General features: G+C 43.9%; 1 protein-coding gene across 4 annotated transcripts in view; it reads right to left on the reverse strand.

Moving 5' to 3' along the window:
• Window positions 1–21,783, reverse strand: part of abcc4 (ATP binding cassette subfamily C member 4 (PEL blood group)) — a 566,891-nt gene that overhangs the window by 143,148 nt on the left and 401,960 nt on the right. For 3 of the 4 annotated variants that reach the window (XM_068034379.1, XM_068034378.1, XM_068034377.1), the window contains exons 24-25: window positions 10,073–10,173; window positions 1,758–1,949 (exon numbers count right to left, since the gene is read on the reverse strand). In XM_068034379.1, the coding sequence (XP_067890480.1) occupies window positions 1,758–1,949; window positions 10,073–10,173 (293 nt within the window). Of the gene's footprint in view, window positions 1–1,757; window positions 1,950–6,828; window positions 7,353–10,072; window positions 10,174–21,783 lie in introns of those variants that run through there. The other variant, XM_068034380.1, reaches the window with a different exon arrangement.

The following is a 21,783-nucleotide window of genomic DNA, read 5'->3' on the forward strand; positions in this document are numbered from 1 at the left end:
ATTAGACTTTCTAGGCTATAATTTCTAACTGCGCAGCTTCAAGTAACATTTTGGCCATACTTTCACAGCAGTGAAGGTCTCACCACTGATCTGTCTACTATCCTTTTCAATCTATACTGATTTTGTTACCGTTCATTTTATGCGAGAAAAAACTATTCTGTAATAAGGGGTCACCAGTAAAGAAATTAACCTTATGATGATATCCACCATATCACAGAAAATGGAAAGCTGCAGAGCCAAGCACTCAATGCAACAACACTGAAGGGTGTGGATGAACAGAGGCACCTGGGGTTTGAATATGTAATTATTGGAAAGTGCGAATACAGGTCGCCTGATAGCATTTTGGAGTTTATAAATGAGGCATACAAGAGAAAAGAGGTTATGATAAATTTGTACAAAGGTAATGGTTATGCCACAGTTAGAGCACTATGCATAGTTTGAAGAGTTGCCTTATAGAGAAGTTAGGGGAACTTTATTCAGAGTTTTTGGAATATGGAATACTCTACCACAGGGAGTAGTTGAGACAGACCCCGCTGTACCTATTAAAGCAAGCATAGCGTAGATTCATTAATATGACACCAGAGATTAAAAGAAATCTCTTCGTATGAGAGAGAACATGAGATACTAGAACTATTTCTGCTGCAGCAGTGAACTTTAACAAGAGATTTAAGAAAGATTTCCAAAATTATGAACAGCTGTCATAGGGTGAATATATTCTTGGGTGTGCAGACAATAATGAGCAATCATCAATATTTGAAGCAAGAAAATATACAGGGCTATAGGAAGAAAGCATGATTTGATTTGATTTAGAGATACAGCACTGAAACAGGCCCTTCGGCCCACCGAGTCTGTGCCGACCATTAACCACCCATTTATACTAACCCTACACTAATCCCATATTCCTACCACATCCTCACCTGTCCCTATATTGCCCTACCACCTACTTATACTCGGGGCAATTTATAATGTCCAATTTACCTATCAACCTGCAAGTCTTTTGGCTGTGGGAGGAAACCGGAGCACCCAGAGGAAACCCACGCAGACACAGGGAGAACTTGCAAACTTCACACAGGCAGTACCCAGAATTGAACCTGGGTCGCTGGAGCTGTGAGGCTGCGGTGCTTACCACTGCGCCACTGTGCCACCCTGCTACGGGACTTAGTTTTGGATTGTCCTAGCAAAAACTGGCACAGACAATGGGCTGAATAGTTTCCTTCTTTACTGTGGTTCTATGGTTCTATTTTCTAGGTGTATATTATTCAGTTCCTTAGATGTGCTGCAGTATTACTTTAGTGTTATGCTAAACAGAGTCATGCAGTTGACTAGCTATTGTTGCCCTCTGCGTGAAGCCCTTGATATTGAAAGCTCCTCTATGAGTTTCTAAGTGGCTTTAAAGGAAAAGCCAATTCATCTCATTTTAAGATGTTCATTGCATAGTAACAACACTCACACATGCACTTAAATGAAGATGTTTCTTGTGTGATTTCTTCACAATTTACGAGCTGGAATGAAAATTTCCCAGCCGTTAATTTGTGATCAACAGCATCAGGAAATGATCACAAAAAATTTTATGGAGAACCCTGCTTGGAAACTTTACAGTGGTGTGTTTTTGCTCTTTCTTAGTTGTTCAAATAATTATTTTTGATAAATGCATAGCACAACATGAACACTACGAATTTCAAACTGGTTAAAATTTGATATCTCATATAATGGAAGTCAAAGTGATTAATTGTTAAACAGTAGCTGCTTTTGCTTACCTTTTCTTTTGATCTGATTTCTAGATTCAGGTTCTTTAGAACAGGCTCGCAATCTTGACTGTAGCCAAAGGTGACATTTTCAAATACAACAGATCCATGGTTTGGCCAGCCATTGGGTGGTGGCTTGTGTGATTCCCATGATGCTTCACTTTCAAGTTCAGTGTACTCCAGTACTCTTTCCACTGAAGTCATCTACAGGAATAAGACAAAATTTGAAAGTGCCATGAGGGATCCAACTGGCACAATGTGTTATACCACTTCTTTCACACAAGGTTTAACTGAAACCAGTTTGCTTGGAAGAAAACATCTACTTGCCAGCTGTGCGGGTCCAACACGAAGTGAGTGTGGACACTTACCTATTTCACATGAAGTGTTTATAGTATTAAAAAATCCTGTCTATGTGTGCACTTCAGTGTCAGCCACAGATCAATGTAGCACTCTCACCTTGGAGTTAGAAGATTGTGGGTTCAAGCCCATTCCAGACTTCAGTATAAAATCTAGGTTGACACCCCAGTGCAGAACTGAGGTAGTGCTACATGCTCAGAGGTGCCGCTTTTCATCTGCCCTCTCAGGTGAACGTAAAAGATCCTATGGCAATATTTTGAAGAAGAGCAGGGGAGTTCTCCTTGGTGTCCTGGAGAATATTTCTCCCTCAACCAACATAACTAAACAAATGACGAGGCTATTTTACCTGATTGCTGTTTGTGAGACCTCCTGATAGGGCACCCTGTGCCCGACAGAAGGCCCCGCAGTGGCACAGGCTGCCCCCATTAGAAAAACCCTCTGCCCGCACGACTGACCCCGGAAACCACCGCCCCCACCCCCCCTTGATGGGAACTGGTTGATTGGCCCTGGCGCGTTCCGACCCCATTTAACTGCACTTACCTGCCTGAGTCACGTAAAATAACGTCATGGCTTCCAGGGCCGGTGGAGGTGGGTTCACCCCCAACTTTCCAGCTGGTGGATGGGATCACTGCCTCCTCATTAAATTATGGCCAAAATGTTTGATAAGGTTCCACATAAGAGATGTTAATAAAAATGAGAGCGCATCTAATTGGAGGCAATCTATTGACATGGATAGGGAAGTGGTTAAAAGAATCAAAGCAAAATACTTCAGATGCTGGAAATCTGAAACAAAACAAAAAGTGCTGGAAATACTCAGCAGGTCTGGTAGTGTCTGTAGAGAGAGAAGTAAAGTTAACGTTTCAGGTCTGTGACCTTTCATCAGAATTGGCAAAGGTTAGAAAAGCATTAGGTTTTAAGCAAATGAAGGGGAGGGGAGTGGGGGGAGAGAACAAAGGGGAAGGTGTTTGATAGGGCAGGAGAGATTAAATAATACAGCTGTCCTGGGACAAAGTGTGTTAATGCTTGTAATGAGAGACAAAGCATTAGTCCGGAGAGAGTGTTAATAGTGAAAGAATGAGCAGCTCTGAGTACATGAAAAGCAGGCACATGGTTAAAAAATAAAATATAAAAAAGAAATGCCAGTCATGCTCTGAAGTTATTGAACTCAATGTTCAGTCCGCAAGGCTGTAGAGTGCCTAATCGAAAGATCAGATGCTGCTCCTCGAGCTTGCGTTGATGTTCACTGGAGCACTGGAGCAGGCCAAAGACAGAAATGTTGGCATGAGAGCCGGGTGGAGTCGGGGTCATGCTTTCGGACTGAGTGGAAGTGTTCAGCAAAGCGGTCACCCAATCTGCGTTTGGTCTCCCCAATGTCGAGGAAACCACATTGTGAGCAGCGAATACAGTATACTAAATTGAAAGAAGTACAAGTAAATTGATGCTTCACCTGAAAGGAGTGTTTGGGGCCTTGGAGAATGAGGAGAGAGGAGCTAAAAGGGCAGGTATTACATCTCCTGTGATTGTATGGGAAGGTGCCGTGGGAAGGGGACGAGGTGTCGGGGGTAATGGAGGAGTGGACCAGGGTGTCGCGGAAGGAACGATCCCTTCGGAATGCTGATGGGGAGGGGAGGGGAAGATGCATTTGGTGGTGGCATCACGCTGGAGGTGGCAGAAATGGCGGAGGATGATCCTCTGGATGTGGAGGCTGGTGGGGTGGAAAATGAAGACAAGGGGAACCCTGTCCCAGTTTTGGGAGGGAGATGAAGGCGTGAGGGCAGAGTGCGGGAAATGGGCTGGACACGGTTGAAGGCCCTGCCAACCACAGTGGGGGGGGAATCCTCAGTTGAGGAAAAAGGAAGACACATCAGAGGCGCTGTTGTACAAGGTTGTATTATCAGAGCAGATGTGTCGGAGACAGAGCAACTTGGAGAATGGAATGGAGTCCTTACAAGAGGCAGGGTGTGAATAAGTGTATTCAAGGTAGCTGTGGGAGTCAGTGGGCTTATAATGAATATTAGTGGATAGCCTATCCCCAGGGATGGAGACAGAGAAGTTGAGGAAGGGAAGGGAAGTGTCGGAGATGCACCATGTAAAGGTGAGAGAAAGGTGGAAATTGGAAGCAAAGTTGATAAAGTTTTCCAGTTTGGGGCGGGAGTTATGCCTGTCTTTTTGTGGGATATGTCAAACATTCCTTGTTTCAGTCCTACTCAGGCCCCCTCCCTCAACTCTTTTTCAGGTTCATTCATGACTGTATCATTGCCATTTCCTTCTCCCATCCCGACTTTGCTGAACACTTCCGCTCAGTCCGAAAGCATGACCCCAAGCTTCCGGTTGCTTGCCATTTCAACACTCGCCCCTGCTCTCATGCCAACATTTCTGTCTTTGGCCTGCTCCAGTGTTCCAGTGAACATCAACGCAAGCTCGAGGAGCAGCACCTGATCTTTTGATTAGGCACTCTGCAGCCCTGAGGATTGAACATTGAATTCAAAAACTTCAGAGCAAGACTGGCCTTTTAAAAAATATTTTATTTTTTAACCGTGCTTTTCATGCAGTCAGAGCTGCTCATTATTCCACTACTAACGCTCTCTGGACTAATGCTTTTTTTTCACCATAAGCATTAACACAGGCTTTGCCTTTGTCTCAGGACAGCTTTGTTATTTAATCTCCCTCTGCCCTATCGAACGCCTTCTCCTTTGTTCTCTCCCCCACTCACCTCCCCTTCACTTACTTAAAACCTAATGCTTTTCTAACCTTTGCCAGTTCTGATGAAAGGTCATAGACCAGAAATGTTAACTTAGACTCTCTCGCCACAGACGCTGCCAGATCTGCTGAGCATTTCCAGCACTTTTTGTTTGGTTAAAAGAATAGACCAGCGGCTAACAGAAAAGGGAACCCAAAAGTCTTTTAGAAGCACAAAATACTAAAACAGTAGACAAAGATAGGGTGGAGTGGATTTGGGACCTCAAAAAATACTGAGGAAAGTGATGGTTCATGTGGGGAATGCAGTCAGAGCCAAGGCCAAGAAGAGATAGTTCGGGCACAGTCATGGTATATTCCCTTGAAGGGGAAAGGTATGGCAAACAAATCCAGAGCTCCCTGGATGACAAAAAAGATAGAGATAGAGATTAAAGTGAAGAAGAAAAAGTGTGCTTATGACAGATGTCAGGTGGATAATACCAGACTGAGTATAGAAGGTTCAGAGGGGAAGTGAAAAAGCAAATAAGAGAAGCAAAGAGAGATTATGACAAGAGACTGGCAACTAACATATAAGGGAATCCCAAAGTCTTCGAAAGGCATATAAATAGTAAAAGGGTGGTAAAAGGAGGAGTAGGGCTGGTTAGGGACCAAAAGCACATTTACACATGGAGGCAGGGAGAATAGCTGAGGTTTTAAATGAACACTTTGCATCTGTCTTTACCAAGGGAAAAGATGCAACCCAGGCCACAGTGAAAAAGGATGTAATGAATACACTAGAAGGATTTAAAATTGATATGGAGGAGGTATTTGATAGGCTGTCTATACTTAAAGTTGATAAAATACCAGGGCCGGATGGCATGCATCCAAGGATACTGAGGGAAGTGAGAGTGGAAACTTTAGAGGCATTGGCCATATTTTTCCAGTCTTCCTTAAACTTGGGGTGGTGCCGGAGAATTGCAAATGGTACATTCTTGGTCAAAAAAGGATTAGAGATTAGAGATACAGCACTGAAACAGGCCCTTCGGCCCACCGAGTCTGTGCCGAACATCAACCACCCATTTATACTAATCCTACACTAATCCCATATTCCTACCAAACATCCCCACCTGTCCCTATATTTCCCTACCACCTACCTATACTAGTGACAATTAATAATGGCCAATTTACCTATCAACCTGCAAGTCTTTTGGCTTGTGGGAGGAAACCGGAGCACCCGGAGAAAACCCACGCAGACACAGGGAGAACTTGCAAACTCCACACAGGCAGTACCCGGAATCGAACCGGGGTCCCTGGAGCTGTGAGGCTGCGGTGCTAACCACTGCGCCACCCTGGAGATAAGCCCAGCAACTACAGAGATAAGCCCAGCAACTACAGGCCAGTCAGTTTAACTTCACAGGTGGGGAAACTTCTAGAAAGAATCATTTGGGACCAAATTAATAGTCACATGGACAAATCAGGTTAATTAAGGAAAACCAGCACATACTCATTAATGGAAAATCATGTTTACCTAACTTGCTGGAGTTTTTAGAAGAGACAACAGAGAGGGTTGATGAGGGTAATGCTGTTGATGTGGTGTACATGGACTTCCAAAAGGCATTTTATACTGTGCCTCACAACAGACATGTGAGCAAAGTTATAGCTCATGGAATTAGTGACAGTAGCAACATGGATACAAAATTGGCTGAGTGGCAGGAAAAAGAGTAGTGGTTAATGGATGTTTTTCAGACTGGAGGAAGGTTTGTAGTGGAGTTCCCCAGGGGGCACTGTATCAAATGCTGGAAATAGCATCTGTGGAGAGAGAACTAGAAGTAAAGTTTCAGGTTGGTGACCTAACGAAGGTTCACTGACCTGAAACATTAATTCTGTTTATTGCTCCACACTCACGGCCAGCATCTTCTGTTTTTATTTCAGAATTGACGTTCTCTTTTAAAAGTATTAACCTTCAATTTTTGAAGTCGTTGGAAGCTCATAATAACATTTTTATTAGAATTATGTACAGAAGTAACAATAAATATGAAAGTAAAACAATTATAAGCAGGTTGTCAGCTGTCTGATAATCATGTTCGCAGGGAAGGAAGAAAGGAAAGAGTTAAATGGTGTCTTTTTGTGTTGAGGTGACTTCAAGATGACAAGCCTGGTAATGGAAGCTTGGAACCAAATAAACACACTGTGGCAAATTTGGTGATCTGACATCTGAACAAGGCAGCTCTGTGGTACTCTGGGGCACTGCTAATTATTGGGCAGCTAGCTTGATTCATTAAGGGGCTTCCCCATCACTGGCAGCAGCAATACGTCTCATATGGCTCCAAATAATCTTGAAAGTGAATGCGCCAACAAGAAGTCCTACGGCAAGTAGTTCTAACAGCTGCAGTTTTCAGTTAGTTAAACTCCAACAGTACACGTAGAGTTGCACAGCTGTGGCTTTGCCGGTCTCATCTTACTTCTCTGGACTTGGGCAAGACAGATGCACCTCTTTGGGCAGAGAATGCACACTTTGGCAAACATAAATCTTTCAAGAGGGTGCAGATTTCTCAGCAGCTTGATTTGAAGACTCTTAAAAAAAAATTAAACACAATGATAGGTTTCTACATATATCAGACACCCGACTAACTAAATAATAAATCATTGACAAAAGATTATGGAATTTAAAGCATAAATTACTTCAGCGTCATTCGCGGTTCCATAATCTTTTAAAAAGCATTGTGCTGGAAGTTGGTTCCACCCAGAACACTGGACATGCCTGAGGATGAATTAGTCACCTTTGGGAATTTCTGCTAATTGCATTCGTTTGCAGGCCTTTGAGGAGGCTATAAAAATTAAGCTGATTCTTTTGGGCGCAAGAATGCAAATAGGCACATTTTAAAAGCCATTGAATGCAATTTTTTAATATTCAGTAAGCAACTAATTACTGTACTCCAATATAACTAGAAAATGGTTATAGTTTTTGAAGTCATTTTCTATAATTTAAGATCAGGTTACTCATAGGTGGTGGATTGAAACTGATTAAAAATGATTTTTTGTGATAAACCCATTTTCAGCTGTAATACTCAAACAATACCAAGTTATCACTTTGTAAAAAATATATTTTTTAGTTTTTTAGCACTGAAACAGGCCCTTTGGCCCACCGAGTCTGTGCCGACCATCAACCACCCATTTATACTAATCCTACACTAATCCCATATTCCTACCACATCCCCACCTGTCCCTATATTTCCCTACCACCTACCTATACTAGGGGCAATTTATAATGGCCAATTTACCTATCAACCTGCAAGTCTTTGGTATGTGGGAGGAAACCGGAGCACCCGGAGGAAACCCACGCAGACACAGGGAGAACTTGCAAACTCCACACAGGCAGTACCCAGAATTGAACCCGGGTCGCTGGAGCTGTGAGGCTGCGGTGCTAACCACTGCGCCACTGTGCCGCCCCTAATCTTGATATGTTTAAAAGGAAATGTTTAAAAAATGCTTTTCAAGGGATGCCTGATTGCGCTGGTTCATGACAGATTTTGCATTTGGGGATATGCAAATAAGTTTGAACGGAATCTTCAGAGAAAATAAGCACTTCTGAAATTGGCTGCAATTTGCGCTCAGATCGCTGATTACACCCAAAGCAGAAACTCTACCCCACATATTTAACTCATTAGATTCTTGCAGTTTACTCATAAAAGTGGATAAATCCCCAGGCCCAGATGAGATGTATCCTAGGCTGATATGTGAGGCAAGGGAGGAGATAGCAGGGGCTCTGACACAAATTTTCAAATCCTCTCTGGCCACAGGAGAGGTACCAGAGGACTGGAGGACAGCGAATATGGTACCATTATTCAAGAAGGGTGGCAGGGATAAACCAGGTAATTACAGGCCGGTGAGTCTAACATCAGTGGTAGGGAAACTATTGGAAAAAATTCTGAGGGACAGGATTAATCTCCACTTGGAGAGGCAGGGATTAATCAAGGATAGTCAGCATGGCTTTGTCAGGGGGAGATCGTGACCTACAAACTTGATTGAATTTTTCGAGGAGGTGACTAGATGTGTCGATGAGGGTAAAGCAGTTGATGTAGTCTACATGGACTTCAGTAAGGCTTTTGATAAGGTCCTACATGGGAGATTGGTCAAGAAGGTAAGAGCCCGTGGGATCCAGGGCAATTTGGCAAATTGGATCCAAAATTGGCTTAGTGGCAGGATGCAGAGGGTGATGGTCGAGGGTTGCTTTTGTGAGTGGAAGCCTGTGACCAGTGGTGTACCGCAGGGATCGGTGCTGGGACCCTTGCTGTTTGTAGTGTACTTTAATGATTTAGACGTGAATATAGGAGGTATGATCAGTAAGTTCGCAAATGACACGAAAATTGGTGGTGTCGTAAATAGTGAGGAGGAAAGCCTTAGATTACAGGACAATATAGATGGGCTGGTAAGATGGACAGAGCAGTGGCACATGGAATTTAATCCTGAGAAGTGTGAGGTGATGCATTTTGGAAGGACTAACCAAGGCAAGGGAATATACAATGGATGGTAGGACCCTAGAAAGTACAGAGGGTCAGAGGGACCTTGGTGTACTTGTCAATAGTTTGCTGAAGGCAGCAGCACAGGTGGTTAAGGTGGTTAGGAAAGCATATGGGATACTTGCCTATATTAGCCGAGGAATAGAATATAAGAGCAGGGAGGTTATGATGGAGCTGTAAAAAAAGCTAGTTAGGTCACAGCTGGAGTACTGTGTACAGTTCTGGTCTCCACACTATAGGAAGGATGTGATTGCACTGGAGAGGATACAGAGGAAATTCACAAGGATCTTGCCTGGGCTGGAGCATTTCAGCAATGAAGAGAGACTGGATAGGCTAGGGTTGTTTTCCTTAGAGAAGAGAGGGCTGAGGGGGGACCTGATTGAGGTGTACAAAATTTTGAGGGGCATTGATAGGATCGATAGGAAGAAACTTTTTCCCTTAGCGGAGGGGTCAATAACCAAGAGGCATAGATTTAAGGTAAGGGGCAGGAGGTTTAGAGGGGATTTGAGGAAAAGAATTTTCACCCAGAGGGTGGTTGGAATGTGGAACACACTGCCTGAAGGGGTGGTAGAGGCAGGAACCCTCACAACATTTAAGAAATATTTAGATGAGCACTTGAAATGCCATAGCATACAAGGCTAGGGGTGAAGTGCTGGAAAATGGGATTAGAATAGATAGATGCTTGATGGCCGGCATGGACACGATGGGCCGAAGGGCCTGTTTCTGTGCTGTATAACTCTATGACTAAATAAAACATTTTAAGAACACTCTTACCAGATTTTCAACTTCAGCACTTTGTCGTACTCCCCATTGGAACATGCCCATCAGTGTGATAGCATACGACAGAGCCAAACCAACCTGTCCTGCATTTAACTCTGCAAGAGTGGTTAAACAGTGATGTAAGCAAATGTTAATACAACACAATGAAAATAATCAGAAAGCTGATAAAATGAATAATATGAAAATATACTTGTTCTTGGAAATGATTTTTTTTGCAGGAGTTTGACTGATTCTAAATTTCCTATAATTTATTGACAGTGCATTACAAATCCAAAGAAGGCTGTGACTGTGTAAGAGTGACTATAAAAGTACATGTGTGTGTGCAAATTTGCAGAAGTGTAGCTGGAGGATGTGTCATATGTGTGGAAAGTAAATCTGTGAATGATTGCTTTACAATGTCATATATTAAAACGTTACTTTGCAGTGAGAGGGAAAGATACAGACACTGCAGCGCATTGGTGTACTCACACACTGGGCAAGATTTTAACTCACTGAAAACATATTCACTTAAATTTATAACTACTCCCGATCCACCCTCCCCAAGAGGTAGAAAGTTACAACCTGAACATTGAGGTAGCTCCCCCTGCCCCCACCCCCACTTCAGATGGGTAGACTGGAGTCTATGTTTAAACATTGGATCACAGCTGCATCAAAGCATTCATCAGTTCACACACAAATACAAAAGCAAAATACTGTGGATGCTTGATGTCTGAAATTAAAAAAGGAAAGTATTTCTAGCATTTTCTGTTTTAATGTCAGTTTACACATTCAGATTAAAAGAATAATGCTGAGTAAAATTGCTCCAAGTACATGCCTGTACAGAAGTAGCTACAGAAACACAGCATAAAGAAACAGCCTTTAACTTTCCTTGGCCAGCAATGCAAGTTGATGCATTCTACAATCCAATGTGACAGGTTTACCCAAGGTTCTGTTGCCAAACAAACAAATTCTCCAGTTAGTTAGCGTCTTTTCTTCTGTCTGTACAGACTATTTAAGCTGTCATCCAAACTACAAGTAGACTGCCCTTCAACAGAAGAAGCATGTGGTGACAGACTTAATTTTAGTAGTTATTTCCTAGGGCAAAGAAAACTGGAGGATTTTAGCCAAAAAATGACAAAAAAGTGATCTTTGGAGTGTCACACTCAAAGGGCAAACAAGATAAGGTTTATCGACTGCTGAAAAAGCTCACTAACCTACCATGTTGGAATAAGAACAGGAATAGTCTTAAATATAAGACATTTTAGGTTAGAAGACACCATAGGGCTATTTTCCTGCTTCTCCTTTGACCCAGCTCCTGTACAGGCCCAGGAGCAATAGAATTTCTATCCAGAGATATTTATATGACGCAGAAGCAGCCTCAGCACCGACCCACCTCTGTTAGAGCCTCGGACTGATGGAAGGGACAGGAAAGTTTTCCGCAGACACAGAGACCTTCTGTTGGTCCGATATACAGTGGACCTGCTCAGGGGACGGGGGTATAAACACAGCCCAAAAAAAGGCCTGAAGTCTTTGGCCTACTGCGAGGGATGCCCAGAAAGCATACTGCAAAGTGTCCCCTCCTGTCCCATCCATAAGGCTGTGATGGATCTGCCTCAATTGCAGCCCAAGTTCATGTTCCACTCCCTCTCCCCATAATCAGGAAAACTCTGGAAATAATGGGGCAAAGTAAAAGGGGCAGAAACTTGACAAAATGAGTCAAACCCCTTTTTCCTGAAATAGAGTTAGCTGGGCCAGTGGCCTCACCCTTGCCTCTGAGTCGGAAGATCGTCGATTCAAGTCCCACTCCAGGCACTTGAGCACAAATTTCAGGATGACATTACAGCTGCATTGTCAGCAGTGCTACCTTTCAGAGGAGATGTTAAACTGAGGCCTCATCTGCAGGTTCAGGTAAACATAAAAGATTCCATGGAAAGTAGAGCAGGGAAGTTCTCTTGATGTCTTGGCAGACACTTATCTCTTATCAAACACCCTAAGAACTATTTGTGGTACTTTAGTGTGTGTAAAATGTAAAATATATGTGCAAATCTGCTTACAAATACTTCTAAACAAAAGCAATTCACTGATAGTGAAGCTCTTTGGGATATCCCAATAATATAGAGAATGCTATACTGTTATGAAAGTGATTGTTTTTTTTATTAAAAATATTTTTAAAGGAATTTATAGTTAAGCTGAAAAAATGTTTTTTAATCAAGAGGGCACTGAAAGAACTAATTTGGCAACACTGTTGCTGGTTGTCACAAGACTCAGTTTGGAGACAGGCAGAAACCCTGGTAACAGGGTCAGAGAAATGACAAGTGATCCTTTGACTAGACAAGCCCAGTAGCAGCAGAGCACATCTGCGAGGGCAGAAATCTCACAAGCTTTCTGGTTGTGAGTCAGTCAGTGTGGTTTTACCTTCTGGAGTGAGATAAAGTCAAGTCTACAGTTGAAGTCAGTGTGAATGTGCTTCACCTTCCGGAGTGAGATAAAGTCAAGTCTGCTGCAGAAGAAGGAGAGAATTCCAAGGAAGAACAGAAGACTACAACTCAGCTCGCTTTGCAGGAATTTCGTAAAAGACTCTGTGAAGTCCACTGTTATGAATTCGTCTCATCTCCTGTCTCTGAGGAAGGCCTGGTAGAGTTGCTTCCTGAAGAGAACTGTTCTCGGAGGGATCTCAGTGGCCTGTCTGTGTATGCTCGGAGGTTGGACTATGTGCCAGTTTGGTGCAGTGTGTCTCATCTGCTGTTTTCTTCAGAGGTGGGCATGTGATCTGCCCGGGTGTTTTTTTTTGCCTGTAACAGAGTTCTGATCCAAAAATCCCTTTATTTTTGGTTAACCGGTATACATATGTGTGTGTGCGTGAATGTGAGATGCCAAGGTAAAAAAGGGGACTTTTAAAAATTTAATGTTGGGACTTTAAAAAGTCGATCTGTATATTTATGTTTTATTTCATTACTAATTGTCTTGTTTCATAAAAAACTGATAATTTTGTTGTTCAGGAAAGAAATCTGGTTAGTGCGCTTTATTCTGGGAAAAATAGTGTATATGATTGTCTGTATTAGTAAGTGGATAATAATTGAAAAAGGAAAAATAAAAAGAATCAGGTTTCTTGTGCAATAGAGTAAAGTTTACACCACCAGAATGTCTTTAACAGTTGCTGGAGGGATGTGACTAGTGGTGTTCTGCAGGGATCAGTGCTGGGACCTTTGCTGTTTGTAGCATATATAAATGATTTGGAGGAAAATGTAGCTGGTCTGATTAGTAAGTTTGCAGATGACACAAAGGTTGGTGGAGTTGCGGATAATGATGAGGATTGTCAGAGGATACAGCAGGATATAGATCAGTTGGAGACTTGGGTGGAGAAATGGCAGATGGAGTTTAATCCGGACAAATGTGGGGTAATGCATTTTGGAAAGTCTAATGCAGGTGGGAGGTATACAGTAAATGGCAGAACCCTTAGGAGCATTGACAGGCAGAGAGATCTGGGCGTACAGGTCCACAGGTCACTGAAAGTGGCAAAGCAGGTGGATAAGGTAGTCAAGAAGGCATACGGCATGCTTGCCTTCATCGGTCGGGGCATAGAGTATAAAAATTGGCAAGTCATGTTGCAGATGTACAGAACCTTAGTTCGGCCACACTTAGAATATTGCGTACAATTCTGGTCGCCACACTACCAGAAGGACGTGGAGGCTTTGGAGAGGGTCCAGAGGAAGTTTACCAGGATGTTGCCTGGTCTGGAGGGCATCAGCTATGAGGAGAGGTTGGAAAAACTCGGATTGTTTTCACTGGAACGACGGAGGTGGAGGGGCGACATGACAGAGGTTTACAAAGTTATGAGCGGCATGGACAGAGTGGATAGTCAGAAGCTTTTTCCCAGGGTGGAAGAGTCAGTTACTCGGGGACATAGGTTTAAGGTGCGAGGGGCAAAGTTTAGAGGGGATGTGCGAGGCAAGTTTTTTTTACACAGAGGGTGGTGAGTGCCTGGAACTTGCTGCCAGGGGAGGTGGTGAAAGCAGATACGATAGCGACGTTTAAGAGACATCTTGACAAATACATGAATAGGAAGGGAATAGAGGGATATGGGCCCCGGAAGTGCAGAAGGTTTTAGTTTAGGCAGGCATCAAGATCGGCGCAGGCTTGGAGGGCTGAATGGCCTGTTCCTGTGCTGTACTGTTCTTTGTTGCTGCAACTTTTCTGGGGAAGGAGAATGTATCCCTGAGTGATTTGAGATACTTACCCAAGGTTAAACTAAAGGATTTGGCAGACCTGTTGGAATTAGAGTTAAAATCAGGCACTAAGAAAACAGACATAATTGAAATTGGAAGAAGAAGAAAGCAAACCGGGGGTAGTGCAGTTGAATTTGCTAAAATTCGGTTACAGATAAGGCAGCTTGAATCGGACAAGGAAAAAGGAAACGAAATAGCAATAAGAAAACTTGAACAGGAAAAATAAATAGAAAAATTTAAATTTGAGTTTGAAAAAGAAGTGACATTGAAGAAACTTGAGTTTGAGGAAAAGGAAAGGGAATACCAGATTAGGAAGTTGGAACTAAGTCAAAAGAGTGGTGTTGAGTTCAGTGAAAATTCTGGTGGGAAAAGATCTGTCTCCAGCTCAGGACCCAGTGGAGAGCTGTTTAAATTTGTACAAGCCCCCCCTGAAATTTGAGGAAAAGCACGTAGAGGCATTTTTCATTTCTACTGAACAGATAGCCAAACAGATGAAGTGGCCAAAGGAAAGCTGGACACTGCTTATACAAAGCAGGTTGATGGGCAGAGCTCATGAAGTTTATGCCATACTTTCTGAGGAAGCTTCTGCAGATTATGAGATGGCAAAAAAGGCTATTCTTGCTGCGTATGAGTAAGTCCCTGTAGCTTAGCGACAGAAATTTCAGAATCTCTGAGATTGTCTGAGCAGACTTAAACAGAATTTGAGAGGGTAAAACAAATTAATTTTGATCATTGGATAAGGAGACTAAAGATGGAAGACGTGTATGAGAACCTTAGGGAATTAATTCTCTTGGAAGAATTATAAAATTCACTCCCTGTTAGTAAGAACGCATATAGAGAACCAGAAATTTTCAAAGGCCAGACAGGCAGCGGAAATTGCTGATGATTATGAGCTTGTATATAAGCCTTTGTCCGTCACTCCCACAAACCCAAGAATCTGGGAGAGTGAAAGGAAGGCAAGTAGACGGCGTTAAGAAGGGACAGCTGGGAACAGCCCGACATCTTTTTAAGCCAGAAAGGAAGGTGCTGAGGGGGGAAGTGAGGTCTGCTAGCCTAAACGTTACCACTGTCATAAGGTGGGGCATCTTCGTGCAGAATGCTGGAAGTTCCAGGGTAAACCCATGGGACTTATTGGGGCGCACAAAGCTAATGCAGTGAAAGGGGCCCTGACTAAGAGCACAGCAGATCAGGCTGCAGCTCTGACTGAAGCTGTAAGGTCAAGTACAAAAACCAAACTGAGTGAAGGGGCTGTGAATACGTTACCTGAAAGTCATAGGGAATTCTTGTTGAATGGAAAAGTAACTCCTTATCCCTCAAGTGAGGAAAGTAAACTTATCGTTATACATAGAAACGTAGAAACATAGAAAATAGGAGCAGGAGTAGGCCATTTGGCCCTTTGAGCCTGCTCCGCCATTCATTATGATCATGGCTGATCATCCAACTCAGTAGCCTGTTCCGGCTTTCAGCCCATACCCTTTGATCCCTTTAGACCCAAGAGCTATATTTAACTCCTTTTTGAAAACATTCAATGTTTTGGCCTCAACTGCTTTCTGTTGTAGCAAATTCCACAGGCTCACCACTCTCTGGGGGAAGAAATTTCTCCTCATCTCAGTCCCGAAATGTTTACCCCGTATCCTTAGACTATGACCCCCGGTTCTGGACTCCCCCACCATTGGGAACATCCTTCCTGCATCTACCCTGTCAAGTCCTGTTAGAATTTTATAGGTTTCTATGAGATCCCCCCTCACTCTTCTGAACTCCAGTGAATATAATCCTAACTGACTCAATCTCTCCTCATATGTCAGTCCCGCCATCCCAGGAATCAGTCTGGTAAACCTTCGCTGCATTCCATCTATAGCAAGTACATCCTTCCTCAGATAAGGAGACCAAAACTGCATACAATATTCCAGGTGTGGCCTCACCAAAGCCCTGTATAATTGCAGCAAGATATCCCTGCTTCTGTACTCGAATCTTCTCGCTAAGGCGGCCAACATACCATTTGCCTTTTTTACTGCCTGTTGGACCTGCATGCTTACCTTCAGCGACTGGTGTATGAGAACACCCAGGTCTCGCTGCATATTCCCCTCCCTCAGTTTATAGCCATTCAGATAATAATCTGCCTTCATGTTTTTGCTACCAAAGTGGATAACCTCACATTTATCCACATTATACTGCATCTGCCATGCATTATCCCACTCACTCAACTTATCCAAACCACCCTGAAGCCTCTCTGCATCCTCCTCACAACTCACCCTCCCACCCAGTTTTGTGTCATCCACAAATTTGGAGATATTACATTTAGTTCCCTCATCTAAATCATTAATGTATATTGTGAATAGCTGGAGTCCTAGCACCGATCCCTGCGGTATCCCATTAGTCACTGCCTGCCATTCGGAAAAAGACCCATTTATTCCTACTCTTTGTTTCCTGTCCGCCAACCAATTTTCTATCCATCGCAATACACTACCCCCAATCCCATTTGCTTTAATTTTACATGCTAATCTCTTCCGTGGGACTTTGTCGAAAGCCTTCTGAATGTCCAAATAAACCATATCCACTGGCTCCCCCTCAACTCTACTAGTTACATCCTCGAAGAATTCGAGTAGATTTGTCAAGCATGATTTCCCTTTTGTAAATCCATGCTGACTCTGTCCGAATCTACCACTGTTTCCAAGTGCTCTGCTATAAAATCTTTGATAATGGACTCTAGAATTTTCCCCACTACCGACGTCAGGCTGACTGGTCTACAATTCCCTGCTTTCTCTCTACCTCCCTTTTTAAATAGTGGGGTTGCATTAGCTACCCTCCAATCTGTAGGAACTGTTCCAAAGTCGATAGAATCTTGAAAGATGACCACCAATGCACTATTTCTAGGGCCATTTCCTTAAGTACTCTGGGATGCATACCATCAGGCCCTGTGGATTTATCGGCCTTCAATCCCAACAATTTCCCCAACACCATTTCTCTATGAATACCGATTTCTTTCAGTTCCTCTCTCTCACTAAGCCCTGTGTTCCCCAACATTTCTGGTATGATATTTCTGTCCTCCTTTGTGAAGACAGGGGGATACAGGAGTCACACAAACTCTTTTGCTGGGGAAAGGCATAACATTTCCACCAGAAAGCACACTGAACACTAAAGTTTTAGCAAATGGTATTGGCGCGGAATATATCGCTGTACCTTTGGATCGGGTACACCTAGAGTGTGACCCAATGTCTGGAACGGTAACTGTAGGAGTTGTCTATAGTTTGCCAGTAGACAGAGTTGACTGACTCCTGGAGAATGATTTGGCCGGAGCGAAAGTAGTCAGGGAAAAACCAAGGGAAGTTAAAGAGACAGAACCGTTACAGGAAAAGGTTCCAGGAATTTTTCCTTCTTGTGTAGTAACCTGAGCAATGGCTAAAGAAGTTCCATTGTCGGAGGTAAAATTGGCATCAGTGTCAGACAGCTGAATATCTGAAACTTTCTTTGTGGATTTGGATAATCCAAAGGAAATATTTAATAAGTCTTCTCTGATCACGGCTCAGCAAGCTGATTCAGAGTTGAAGAAGGTGGCACAAACAATGTTGTACAAACAATCTTGTTTTGTTTAGATCTAGCAATTAATTGAAATTCCTGTTTCAGTTAAGTATCAGTTAGGTTTCTTGCAGTTTTAAACAGGGGCATACTAACACTCTGAGAATAGCTGTAGTTAGTTAATGAGGTAGCTAGTTTAAACTGGTTTCTGAGCTGGAGCAGAGCTGACACAGCATTGTTTTCAGAGTATAAATTCAGGGCACTCTCAGTGCTGCTTGTCTTTAAGGGCTCCTTTTCTTTCTTCTATCTTTTATCAGCCTCAGTAGCTGCCTCTCTCTTCGGTACAGGGGAAGAAGCTGATTGGTGAGTAACGGGTAAGTTATTTTACTTCTCATTGTAATAAAATGTTTTAAAGTTACATTATGGCAGGTCAGCTTGGCCAAGTGGAATGTACGTCCTGTGGTATGTGGGAAGTCATGGACACACCACATGTCCTAGACGAATACATCTGTGGGAAGTGTCACCAGCTGCAGAAGCTTGAGCTCTGGGTTTTGGAACTCGAGCGGTGGCTGGAGTCACTGTTGTGCAACCGCGAGGCAGAGGACTATGTGGATAGCATCTTTAGGGAGGAGGTCACACCACAGGTTAGGAGCAGGCAGAGAGGGAATGGGTGACTGCCAGGCAGTCTCAAAGATCCAGGCAGGCAGTGCAGGAGTCCCGCGTCTATCTTGCTTGCGAATTGGTTTTCCATTTTGGATACTGGTGACAGTGATGGTTCCTTGGGGGAGTGCAGCCACAGCAAAGTCCATGGCACCACGGGTAGCTCAGCTGCACAGCAGGGGAGGAAGAAGAGTGGAAGAGCAATAGTGACAGGGCATTCAATAATCAGGGTATCAGACAGGTATTTCTGCGACAGTAAACGTGACTCCAGGATGGTGTGTTGCCTCCCTGGTGCCAGGGTCAATGATGTAACGGAGTGAATGCAGTTCATCCTTCTGGGAGAGGGTGAACAGCCAGAGGTCATAGTCCACAATGCTACCAATGACATAGAAAGCAGGATTTAGGGAGTTAGGAAGGAAATTAAAAAGCAGGATCTCCAAAGCAGTAATCTCAGGATTACTCCCAGTGCCACGTGCTAGTGAGCATAGGAATAGGAAAATTGATCGACTGAACATGTCATAGAGTCATTCAGCATAGAAACAGGCCCTTTGGCCAACTGCGTCCATGCCGACCATAATGTCTATCTATACTAATCCCACCTGACTGCATTAATTCCATACCCCTCTATGCCTTGCTCATTCAAGTACCTGTCCAGATGCCTCTTAAATGTCGCTTCTGTTCCTGCCTCCACCACCTCCTCAGGCAGCTCATTATTACCCACTATTCTTTCTGTGAAACATTTACCCCTTTGATCCCCTTTAAACCTCCTCCCTCTCACCTGAAATCTATGCCCTCTAGTTTTAGTCAACCATACCATGGGAAACAGACTCTGGCTATCTACTCTATCTATGCCTCTCATAATTTTATATACCTCTATCATGTCCCCTCTCAGCCTCCTTCGCTCCAGGGGAAACAGACCCAGCCAATCCAATCTCTCTTTATAACTCAAGTCCTCCAAACCAGGCAACATCCTTGTGAATCTTTTCTGCACCCTCTCTAGCTTAATCACATCTTTCCAATAGTGCGGCGACCAGAACTGCACACAGTCCTCCAAATGCGGCCTAACCAACGTTATGTACAACTGTAACATGACATCCCAACTCTTGTACTCAATGCCTCGGCCGATGAAGGCAAGCATGCCATACGCCTTCTTCACCACCCTGTCTACCTGTGTTGCCACTTTCAGGGAACTATGTACTTGCACCCAAAGGTCTCTCTGCTCAACAACACTCCCCAGGGCCCTGCCATTCACTGTATATGTCCTGCCCTGGTTTAACTTCCCAAAATGCATCCCTTCACACTTGTCTGCGTTAAATTCCATTTGCCACTCCCTTGCCCACTTTCCCAGTTGATCTATATCTTGTTGCAACCTTCTTCACTGTCCACTATACCACCAATTTTGGTGTCATCTGCAAACTTACTAATCATGCCCTTTACATTCACATTCATATAGCAAACAACAGAGAGCCCAGCACCGATCCCTGCAGCACACCACTGGTCACCAGCCTCCAATCTGAAAAACAACCCTCCACTACCACCCTCTGCCTCCTATCACCAAGCCAATTTTGTATCCAATTGGCTTGCTCACCCTGGTTCCCGTGTGTTCGAACCTTCTGGACCAGCCTATCATGTGGGCCTTGTCAAAGGCCTTGCTAAAGTCCATGTAGACAACATCCATCGCCCAGCCTTCGTCAATCCTCTTGGTCACCTCCTCGAAAAACTCAATCAAATTTGTGAGACATGATTTCCCACGCACAAAGCCATGCTGACTATCCCTAATCAGACCTTGCCTTTCCAGATGCATATAAATCCTGTCTCTCAGAATCCCTTCCAATAACTTTCCCACCACTGATGCAAGGCTCACCGGCCTGTAATTCCCTGGCTTATCCCTGCTGCCCATCTTAAATAAAGGCATAACATTAGCTATCCTCCAGTCTTCCGGTACCTCACCCTTGGCTAACGATGATACAAAAATCTCTGCCAGTGCCCCAGCAATCTCTTCCCTCGCTTCCCATAGCATCCTAGGATACACCTGGTTAGGCCCTGGGGATTTATCCACCTTAATGTGCTTCAAAACCTCCAACACCTCCTCCTTTGTAATGTTGATATGATCCAGGATATCGGTGTTCCCTCCCTTGAACTCACGAGCTTCCAAGACCTTCTCCACGGTAAATACGGATGAGAAATATTCATTTACGACCTTGCCCATTTCCCGTGGCTCCACACATAGATTACCACACTGATCCTTAAGGGCACCTACTCTCTCCCTGGCTACCCTTTTACTCTTAATATACTGATAGAATCTTTTAGGATTCTCCTTTATCTTATCTGCCAGGGAAATCTCATGGCCCCTTTTCGCCCTCCTAATTTCCTTCTTAAGCGTCGTCCTACATCCCCTATACTCCTCGAGGGACTCGCTCAATCCCAGTTGCCTCTACCTGACATATGCCTCCTTCCTTGTCCTGACCAGACCCTCAATATCCCTCGTCAACCAAGGTTCCCTAAACTTGCCAGCCTTGCCCTTCCATCCAACAGGAACATGCTGGCCCTGAACTCTTCCAATCTCATTTTTAAAAGCCTCCCACTTGCCAGATGTCCCTTTACCAGTAAACAGCCTCTCCCATTCAACTTTTGAGAGTTCCTCTTTGATGCCAACGAAATTAGCCTTCCACCAATTTAGGACTTCAACCTGAGGACCAGTCCTATCCTTTTCCATAACTATCTTGAAGCTAACAGAGTTATGGTCACTGGTCCCAAAGTGCTCCCCCACTGACACATCAACCACCTGCCCATCCTCATTTCCCAGGAGGAGGTCGCGTGTAGCCCCTTCTCTAGTAGGGCCATCCACATACTGCTTCAGAAAACTATCCTGGACACACTTAACAAATTCTTCCCCATCTGATCCCTGAGCACTAAGGCAGTCCCAGTCAATATTAGGGAAGTTAAAATCACCTACTCTTACAACACTATAATTCCTACACCTATCTGTGATTTCTCTACATATATGCTCCTCCACTTCCCTCTGACTACTGGGGGGGGGGGGGGGGCTATAGTATAATCCCATCAAAGTGATCACCCCTTTCTTATTTCTACATTCTACCCATATGGCTTCACTGGACATCCCCCCCGGGATATCCTCTCTAAGTACTGCCGTGATGTCCTCCCGAATCAATAGTGCAACTCCCCCTCCTGTCTTACCTCCACCTCTGTCACGCCGGAAGGATCGGTACCCCAGAACATTGAGCTGCCAGTCCTGCCCATCCCTCAACCACATTTCCGTAATAGCTATAATATCACAATCCCATGTACCGATCCATGCTCTCG

This window comes from Heterodontus francisci, chromosome 6 (genome assembly GCF_036365525.1).
Source record: "Heterodontus francisci isolate sHetFra1 chromosome 6, sHetFra1.hap1, whole genome shotgun sequence".
NCBI classification, from domain to species: Eukaryota; Metazoa; Chordata; class Chondrichthyes; order Heterodontiformes; family Heterodontidae; genus Heterodontus; species Heterodontus francisci.